The sequence below is a fragment of the Clarias gariepinus genome, chromosome 21 (assembly GCF_024256425.1).
Source record: "Clarias gariepinus isolate MV-2021 ecotype Netherlands chromosome 21, CGAR_prim_01v2, whole genome shotgun sequence".
Classification (NCBI taxonomy): Eukaryota; Metazoa; Chordata; class Actinopteri; order Siluriformes; family Clariidae; genus Clarias; species Clarias gariepinus.
The window spans coordinates 28,917,501-28,927,563 of record NC_071120.1 but is presented as its reverse complement, the minus strand read 5'-3'; the positions used below and the strand labels follow the sequence as shown (position 1 = coordinate 28,927,563).

Below are 10,063 nucleotides of genomic sequence, written 5' to 3'. Positions count from 1 at the left end.
ATTATTTTATACAGCACGTTACACTAAATATGCACCGGTCACACACACACACACGCACAAAAGTAAGTACACCCCTCTAATTTCAGCAAACATTTTGGTTTATGATCTCACAGGACTTGGAAAATGAAACCTGATGTATTTTAGAGTCGACAGTGAGCGGTTTGTATCAGGACAGATTTACTGAACTCTGAAAATAACTCAATATACAGACATTAGTGTCTAAATAAAATCTGGCAACAAAAGTAAGTACACCCTCAGTGATGACAGCTGAGTCACATGACCTGTTTATCTTGTCCATGTGTGTGTCAGTGGACGAGTTTGTCCCCAGACCTGAACCCTATTCCTCAAGTGGAAGGTGGTGAAGCGCCGTGTGTGTGTGTGTGTGTGTGTGTGTGTGTGTGTGTGTGTGTAACATCCAGCATCTCCCCTCGTCTCCCCTCTCATCTTTCTTTCACTTACTTTCACTGCCCGTTATTTAAACATAAATTGCAAATCCTAGTTTCATTTCTGTAGTATTCCCTCGTCTCCCCTCTCATCTCCCCTCGTCTCCCCCTCGTCTCCCCTCTCGTCTCCCCCTCGTTTCCCCTCTCGTCTCCCCTCGTCTGCCCCCCGGGCCCCTCCCCTCTCATCTCCCCTTCGTCTTCCCTTCGTCTCCCCTCTCATCTCCCCTTGTCTCCCCCTTATCTCCCCTCTCGTCTCGTCTCCCCTTGTCTCCCCTTTCATTCTCTCTCGTCTCCCCTCTCATCTCCCCTAGGTCTTCCCCTCGTCTTCCCTCTCATCTCCCCTCGTCTCCCCTCTCATCTTTCTTTCACTTACTTTCACTGCCCGTTATTTAAACATAAATTGCAAATCCTAGTTTCATTTCTGTAGTATTCCCTCGTCTCTCCTAGTCTCCCCTCTCATCTCCCCTCGTCTCCCCCTCGTCTCCCCTCGTCTCCCCTCTTATCTCCCCTCGTCTCCCCCTCGTCTCCCCTCTCATCTCCCCTCGTCTCCCCCTCTCATCTCCCCTCGTCTCCCCCTCGTCTCCCCTCGTCTGCCCCCCGGGCCCCTCCCCTCTCATCTCCCCTTCGTCTTCCCTTCGTCTTCCCTTCGTCTCCCCTCTCATCTCCCCTTGTCTCCCCTTTCGTCTCCCCTCTTGTCTCCCCTTTCATTCTCTCTCGTCCCCTCTCTCATCTCCCCTTCGTCTTCCCTTCGTCTCCCCTCTCATCTCCCCTCGTCTCCCCTCTCATCTCCCCTCTCGTCTCGTCTCCCCTTGTCTCCCCTTTCATTCTCTCTCGTCTCCCCTCTCATCTCCCCTCGTCTCCCCCTTATCTCCCCTCTCGTCTCCCCTCTTGTTTACCCTCGTCTCCCCTTTCATTCTCTCTCGTCTCCTCTCGTCTCCCCTCGTCTCCCCTTGTCTTCCCTCGTCTCCCCTCGCCTCCCCTTTCATTCTCTCTCGTCTCCCCTCGTCTCCCCTTGTCTCCCCTGGTCTCCCCTCTCATCTCCCCTCGTCTCCCCTTTCATCCTCTCTCGTCTCTCCTCGTCTCCCCTCTCGTCTTCCTAACACTCAGCATCAGCAGTTACTGATCAACTCTTCAGATTCTAACTCGAGGATGAACCTGGAACCTCCACCTTAGCACTCGGTACTTTTACTCTGGATTTTACTCTCGCTTACACACACACACTCACTCTCACACACACACACACTCTCTCTCTCTCTCACACACACACACACAATTATTGGAATAATGGTGCTGATGTTAGATAAACTAACGCGGCTGTTGATTGCGTCGCCTCCGTGTTTGTCACGCTTGATGATTTTGAGTGATTTTTCCACATGGATTCATTTATTGTGCATCCTGTGAATTCACACTGTATTGGAAACACACACACACACACACACACAATCAGCCCCCCAATTTTATGCAAATGTGCACATTCCTCTATTTAGTTCCTGTCGTATCTTTTTTGTCCACAAATAGAACAATTCCACAAGCTGAATGCAGAACGTCTGCTCGTTCCCCCGTCTGTTTCATGTTCCCTCTGTGTCTGCTTCTTTTCTTGTCTCGTACGTCCCTGTGTGTGTGTGTGTGTGTGTGTGTGTGTGTGTGTGTGTGTGTGTGACTTTAGGATGGAGCACTGAGGTGAGTCCTGCAGCATGAGGTGAGTCCCATGTTTTCAGTAACACACACACACACACACACACACACACACACACACAAAGCTCCAGCACCACTCACTCCTGATGATGATGATGATGGTAATAATGATCATCGTAATCATAGTGATGAAGGTGATGATGATGATGGTCTGAGTGTTTCTCCATGACTGTATCAGTGTTTGTTGCTCTCTCATCACGGCGGTCTGGAGCAGTGGGCGTGGCTCAGTGAGATCAGACCCCGCCCAAGGTAGACTCGGAGATCAGACTGTGTGTGTGTGTGTGTGTGTGTGAGGGACAAACATCAGCATCAGTGCTGTTACAGAGACATCATCACACTGCAGAGTGGAAGTAATACTTCGGCCCTGCTGCGCTCCGTGTGTGTGTGTGTGTGTGTGTGTGTGAGAGAGAGAGAGAGAGAGAGAGAGCGAGAGACCGAGACGTGTCGAACTGGTGGAGAACGCAGCTGCACACTCGGCACACAATGAGAAATAAGTGCACATCCTTTCATTGCAGCATCCCTCTTTTCTCTCTCAGTTCATGTCTCTCACACACACACACACACACACACACTTAAATATCAGGCGGAGTGTGTGCTGAGATTAGATGTTGAGCGGAGGCAATTTACAGACAAGCACGTCTGAACATTTCAATCATCGAGAGCAAGACGCAGCCGCCAATGTCTCTCTCTCACACACACACGACCCCACTGTCACCTCACACACACACATGCGCACATACACCCACCCTGTTCTCTTACACACTGCAGGATGAGACGCGTCTGTATTTTTTTGTCCAAATTACAATTTATATGGAGATAGTGTCCTCTGCTCTTACAGCCAGACACTGTAGCTGTCTCTCGGTCTGTCTGCTTCTCTCTAGTGTCTGTCTGTGTGTCTCTTGATCTCCCTCCATTGGTCTGTCTGTCTGTCTGTCTCTCCTAACCTCACTCATCCCCTCGATCATCACCCTCATGTCTGTCTATTTCTCTTTCCTCTACCACACTTGGTCTTTCGCTTTTCTCATCTCTCTTTCAGACACAATTTCATTTTGAATTGTTTGTGTGTGTTTGTGTGTGTGTGTGTGTGAAAGAGAGAGATGAGAGGGAAGATGAGTCCTGCTTTACAATTTTACAATCACTCCGTCTCCTGATTTTATTTCATACTGCAGCAAAAAAATCCCCTCTGACTGAATCCCCGTGTAGCTCAACAACAATAACAATAACAATAATAATAATAATAATAATAATAATAATAATGCGAGGCTAATGGAGCAGTAATGATGCGTCAGACTAAACCAACGTAACCCAAGCGGGACAGTTTGACCCCGCCTGCTCTCTCACACACACACACACACCAAAAAAAAGACCAGCGCACGAGTTATAAATATATATTTGGGTTAAATTGTAACACTGTACAATGAAACCGTTACATTTAACACATTTACATCCAGTTTAAACACACACACACACACACACACACACAGTCACATGACTCCAGTTAGTATTCAGATCTACTAAAGATCTAATAAAAGACTGTGAGGAATGTGAGTATGAGTAAGCACAACACCTGCCCCAGGGCATTCTGGGTAACCTCTGAGTTAGGACTGAGGCATGAAACTGATTCTTTTTAAAAAATACTTTAAGAATTTCTGGTTAAATAATTTTATATTCATTATTTACATTTACAACACAGAGCTGAGCAGCCGAGGGGGCGGGGCTGGGGGCTTGTTAGTGGGTGTGTTGAGAATCTTGGTGGGTGTGGCTTGGTATTTCTTGGGGTGTTATGATAAGGGTTAATGTTAGATAAAGATTATATTTTAGGAGCTAAAAGAGTTAGGGGTGGAGCTACAATTGGGGCAGAATAACAATAAGGGCGGGGCTACAGTAAAAAAGGGGGTGTGGTTAGTTTTCTTATCACAATAACAATAGTAGATATTGCTCATTAATTAGTAATAAGAGTAACAGTAAGAATTCCTGCAGCTCTGACTGTAGTGTTACACTTAAGTATTACATTTGGGGGTGGGGTTAGGGGAAGAGGTGGGGTTATTAAAGGGTGGAGTTGTGGGAAGGGGCGTGGTTATCATTCACCTTCAACAAACAGATTTCATATAACTTTACTGGTTTGGGTTTTAGGCTTCTGAAAGTCACTCATGGTCATGTGACCCCTGACAATGATGAGGTCATTCCTGGTCATGTAACCCCCCTCCCCCCGATGGCAGTAAGGTCAGTCATGGTCATCGAACCCCTGATGGTAATGATGAGGTCACTCTCAGTCATGTGACCCCCGATGGCGATGATGAGGTCACCATGGTCATGTGACCCCCTGATGATGTCACCCATGGGGCGGGTTCTGCAGGGGGCGAGGTCAGGGCAGGGGTCACCATTGATGAACCTAAACTTGCACTATTAGAAGATTAAACAGACGATCTGAAGGTCCACCAGGTGGTCAGAAGATCAGGAGGTCATCATGATTTCAAATAAAGTTCCTCTCCTCCACCAGGTGTTTCAGGGCCACAGCAGGTGTTGGAGCTCCAGCAGGTTAGAAGTTCTGCAGCTCGGGGATGTTCCTGTAGAGGTCCAGAGACGCGGGGTTGGAGAATGCACCACGCTGACTCACCTCCTTACCTGCAATCACCTGCTTCACCGCCACCTCCACCTTCTTCCCACTGAGGGTGTACTGCACAAACACACACACACACACAATATTATATCAATAAATAATACAAAGGAAAATGGGCGTTAATCTTGTGCCATTAATACAACAGATCTAAAAATCAATAAAAATAAAAAAAAAGATTTTACTGAAAATAATGGAGGATGAAAAACAGAGGGTAAAAGAAGGAAGAGAGTAACAAAAATTAGGAAAGAGAAATAATAGAAAACATTCAAAGGAATAAGAATGATCTAAAGAAAAACAAAACCAAAGCTTTAGATCAAACAATGCAAAGTTATATTTTAACAAATAAATAAAAGGAAATGATAGACAAATAGAAAAACATAAAAAGAGAGAATTGTAATGGATGGACAAGAAAGAATACAGTAAAAAACTAAGGAAATGTGTGTTTGTGTGTGTGTGTGTGTGTGTGTGTGTACCGGGATGTCTTTAGTCTGCAGGATGACGGCGGGGACGTGTCGAGCCGACAGCGCCGTACGAATCGCGCTGCGTATCTTCGCCACCAGCTCGGCGCTGAACACGTGATCCTGCACCAGTTTAAGGAAGAGAATGACTCGCTCCTCTCCATCAGTGTTATACTGAGGGACACACAAGCTGTCACACACCTCATCAAATGCCTCCACTGCAGCGCGCGCACACACACACACACACACACACACACACACACACAATAATTATCAAAGCTCTTACTTCATTATTAAACAGTGAAACATCTGACATTTAGAACTGAAGTGCAAATAAATAACGTCTCTCGGAGGGTGTCCTCATCTAGTGTCCTAACACCCAGGGTGTTCGAGTCAAACCGGGACTCGTGGTGAAATTTCTGGTGAATGAAGGCGTAAAACAGACGATGGACATTCGGGCGCAGTCCAGCGATGAGACTCTTAGTCAAGGTGTAGCAACGCCACATAAACAGTGTTACAGTGGAACCTTGGATTACGAGCATAATTCATTCTGGAAGCGGACTCATATTCCAAAACAAAGGTGCCTTAACCACTGAGCTACCCCTGGCCCCACATACACACACACATACACATTCATTTTTTTTTGTATTTGTATATATTTTGTATATATTGTAGTTTTCGGATCATGGGTTTTGATTGTAACATAATACACTTTGGGTTTTGGTGAAATTGTTGTTGTTTGTCTTTTCTTGTTCCGCTGGGCCTACATCACACCGGAAGTTAAATTCTAGACACCGTTTGCGTGTAACTAGTTTTTTTTTACAAAGCTGATCGTTACAGGAGGTAAAAGATCAGAACGCTGTGATCATGTAAAGAAGGCCGTACGTTACCGTTCAGAGAGTGGAACACCTGATCACTATAAATCAACTTGCAGAAGAGACGGACGCATCTGTGTGTGTGAACTGTACACACACTCATTCACCAACACCACTCGCACATTAGTTTCAGACGTGAATCAGACAGTCTGATCAGAGAACTTTCTACCCTGATGGTGTCCAAGCTCTAGTGAGACACTGGGATCAGTGCATTAGTGTATCAGGGGGTTATATAGTCAGGATTTCAGTCAGGATTTAGGCCTCATCACAGTACAGAGACAGCGCTCGTTAAAGTAGTAAATGACATTCTATTGGCCTCTGATCAGGGTTGTGTAACTATGCTTGTATTACTTGACCTCAGTGCAGCTTTTGACACTGTTGATCACGCTATTCTTCTTCACAGATTAGAAAATGTAGTGGGAATTAAGGGTACAGCCCTCTCCTGGCTCAGATCCTATCTGACCCATCGTTATCAGTATGTAGACTTAAATGGTGATTATTCTGCATGTTCTCTAGTGGAGTTTGGCGTTCCGCAGGGTTCAGTTTTAGGTCCACTGCTTTTTTCCCTTTACATGCTTCCTCTGGGCAACATAATCCGTAAGCATGGTATTAGTTTTCATTGTTATGCTGATGATACACAGTTATATGTCTCAGCAAAACCTGATGAGAAAAAACAGCTTACTAAAATTGAGCAATGTGTGCAGGACATAAGAAATTGGATGCTAACTAACTTCCTTCTGCTAAATCCGGATAAGACAGAAGTTCTAGTCATAGGACCGCATACAGCTAGGAGTAAAATTTTAGATCATACCGTAACTTTAGATGGCCTTTCTGTTCCATCAAATGCAACAGTGAAAGACCTTGGTGTGATTATTGATTCCAGCCTTTCATTTGAAGCACATGTAGATAATATTACCAGGATAGCATTCTTTCACCTCAGAAATATTGCCAGAATAAGAAATTTATTGTCGCTAAACGACGCAGAAAAACTAGTTCATGCTTTTATCACCTCTAGGTTGGACTATTGTAATGCCTTACTGTCTGGTTGTTCAGCTAGATGCATAAATAAGCTTCAGCTAGTCCAGAATGCAGCAGCGAGAGTCCTCACCAGAACCAGAAGATATGAGCACATCACCCCTATCTTATCTTCACTCCATTGGCTCCCTGTGAAATTTCGCATTGATTTTAAAATACTACTCTTGACATATAAAGCATTAAATGGTCTCGCGCCGCAGTACCTGAGCGAACTGCTAGTGTCTTACGATCCGCCACGCCTACTTCGATCAAAGGATGCAGGCTGCTTGTCAGTACCGCGAATTATGAAAAATACAGCTGGGGGCAGAGCTTTTTCTTACAAAGCCCCAAAGTTATGGAATAGTCTTCCAAATAGTGTTCGGGACTCAGACACAGTCTCAGTGTTTAAGTCCAGGCTAAAAACCTATTTATTTAGCCAAGCATTTTTATAAATAGATTAGCCATAGGTAAAGGAGCAGATCTGGGGGACTCATGGACGTAGAGTATTATGGTGAACTGGTATGTTTGGATGCTGTCTTCCTCACTCTCGTTGATCACTCAGGTTTGCTGACGGTGAGGGGATTGTTTGCTTTACATGTCAGGAAGCCCTCATGTTTGTGTTTTCCTTCTGGCTCTCCCTTTTAGTTATGCTGTCATAGTTAGTCCTGCCGGAGTCTCTGCTTGCACGCTACAGTTAATATACATTCACATTATACATTGTGTGACTGTGACCATACCTAACTGTTGTCTCTCCTCTTCTTCTCTTTCCCCCCCTCTTTCTTTTTCCTCTCTCCTCCTGTCCCCCCCTTTCACTCTTTCTCTCTCTCTCTGTCGAGCTACACATGTCGTTCCTGAGCTGCCAGTGATCCAGACTCCCTCTGCCCTCCGGACCTGTCTGACCCATCCTGGTGCCCCGCTTCTGGCTGAAGATCTCGTCACATGGATGCCCCGTGTGTCTCTCTGGGATGCGTCTGGTGTCTGGGAATGATTCTCTCTACCTAGAAAATGGTTCTGGCCTTGACTGGTGTTGGCAACTGTTTCTCTGGGGACTTGACAGTTCGATAGTTCATGACTGGAACTTCTTACAAGTCTACCTGGGTCTTCAATAACTACCTGGACTCCATATTAACATCAATTAACATCAGCTATTATAGCTGAACTGCCTCCCACCCTACACACTGTATAAATGCAGATCATTTACTGCTTTCTGTTTCACCCAAATGAGGATGGGTTCCCTGTTGAGTCTGGTTCCTCTCAAGGTTTCTTCCTCTTACCATCTCAGGGAGTTTTTCCTTGCCACTGTCGCCCTCGGCTTGCTCACCAGGGACAAACTGACCATTTTGATTCATACAAATTCACATTTCATACAAACCTAAATAATTCTTTTGACTATGTAAAGCTGCTTTGCGGCAATGAAAATTGCTAAAAGCGCTATACAAATAAAATTGAATTGAATTGAATTGAATTGAATATAGAGACATAAAGGGAGTGTTTACTTTTAGGACTGTGTTCTGTTATTCTCTACTGTTATCAAAAGTCCCGCTTTAACTCAAACGCCCTGTGTGTGTGTGTGTGTGTGTGTGTGTGTGTGTGTATAAAGTACTCAGGGAGCCTCTGTGTGAATGCAGTGCCGCAGGCTAGTCTGTGCACCAGATACTACGCTAAATCTGCACGCTAGCATGTAGCGCCTCACCGATGTTGTAGATCTCAGAGCTCCCGAAGCGAACGCCGTTAGGGTTCAGCGTCCCGTCACTGAGAAACAGAGAAGAAGAAGAAATCACCTTAGAGCTCGACTCAACACAACCTCCGCTCGTTCTTCACTCTGTCTCTCTGAAACTGCGGCATCGTTCATCACAAAATCATTCATCACACAAACACACGTATCAGAGCGCAATCATTTATCTGTTCACACACACACACACACACACACACACACATATACATATAAGGTTTCATGTCAAATCCTAAACATCTCCCTATTTCCTAACCCTACACAGTGCACACTACACTACTGAGAGAACCCACAGTCTGGTCTGTAGCGCCCACACACACACACACACACACTGGGCAGCGTATCAAATACAGACATGCACTACATAGGGTATGAAATGATGTCATCTACACCATCTGTAGTGCACAGTGTGTGTGTGTGTGTGTGTGTGTGTGTGTGTGTGTGAAGCTGAAGCCCACCTTCTCCCCAGCATCACGATTCCTCCTGTCTTTGGGTTGATCTTGCAGTAATCACCATGAGCCCAGACTCCTGCGCACACACACACACACACACACACACACAGTCTGTTAGAAATATTTTGATACACTCTGTGTCTGACTGTTTGTCCACTCAGTCGCCCGTCTACTCGTCTATCTGACTAATAATATATTCATCTATCCATCTGTCTGTCATGATTGACATTCTGTCTGTCTGTCCCTCTCCTCATTGACCCGTCTGTCTCTCAGTTGATCTATTCATTGATGGGGTTATTTGTTCGTCTGTCCATCCATCCTTCCAACAACCTGTCTGTCTGCCCATTTATCCCTCTCTCCTGTCTGTCGGAGGTGGAGGGTCGGAGGGTGAACCCGTCTACTGAACTCCGTTTACTAACCCGACTGTCTCACCATCCAACCATCTGCTCATTCATCTACTGCTGTACATCCATCTGTCTGTCTGACTGTCTGTCTGCTAGTCTGCTCATCTTCTGCCCCTTTGTCCATTTAACTGCCCGTACACCAGTCTGTCCCATCATCTGTCTGTCTATCAAACTATTTCTGTTTCTCTGTTTATTTACCCATTTCTTTGTCTGTCTGCTTCACTATGTATCGGTCTGTCTCACTGTGCGTCTGCTTTTTGTGGATATGTCTGCTTCTCTGTGTGTCTGTCTGCCTCATTGTGTCTTTGTCCGTCTGTCTGTCTGCTACACAGAGCTGCCTCGGTAACTAAGAGGTGCGTTCGTGAGCGAG

At 45.6% G+C, this 10,063-nt stretch overlaps 1 protein-coding gene across 3 annotated transcripts in view; it reads right to left on the bottom strand.

The window, feature by feature from the left end:
- Positions 1-3,662: 3,662 nt before the first annotated feature.
- Positions 3,663-10,063, bottom strand: part of aacs (acetoacetyl-CoA synthetase) — a 27,906-nt gene continuing 21,505 nt past the window's right edge. The window contains exons 15-19 of one of the 3 annotated variants that reach the window (XM_053481364.1): positions 9,296-9,365; positions 8,799-8,857; positions 5,418-5,434; positions 5,232-5,339; positions 3,663-4,815 (exon numbers count right to left, since the gene is read on the bottom strand). In XM_053481364.1, coding sequence (XP_053337339.1) covers positions 4,678-4,815; positions 5,232-5,339; positions 5,418-5,434; positions 8,799-8,857; positions 9,296-9,365 — 392 coding nt within the window. In that variant the 3' untranslated portion in view covers positions 3,663-4,677. Of the gene's footprint in view, positions 4,816-5,231; positions 5,435-8,798; positions 8,858-9,295; positions 9,366-10,063 lie in introns of all 3 variants that reach the window. The other 2 variants (XM_053481363.1, XM_053481365.1) reach the window with 2 other exon arrangements.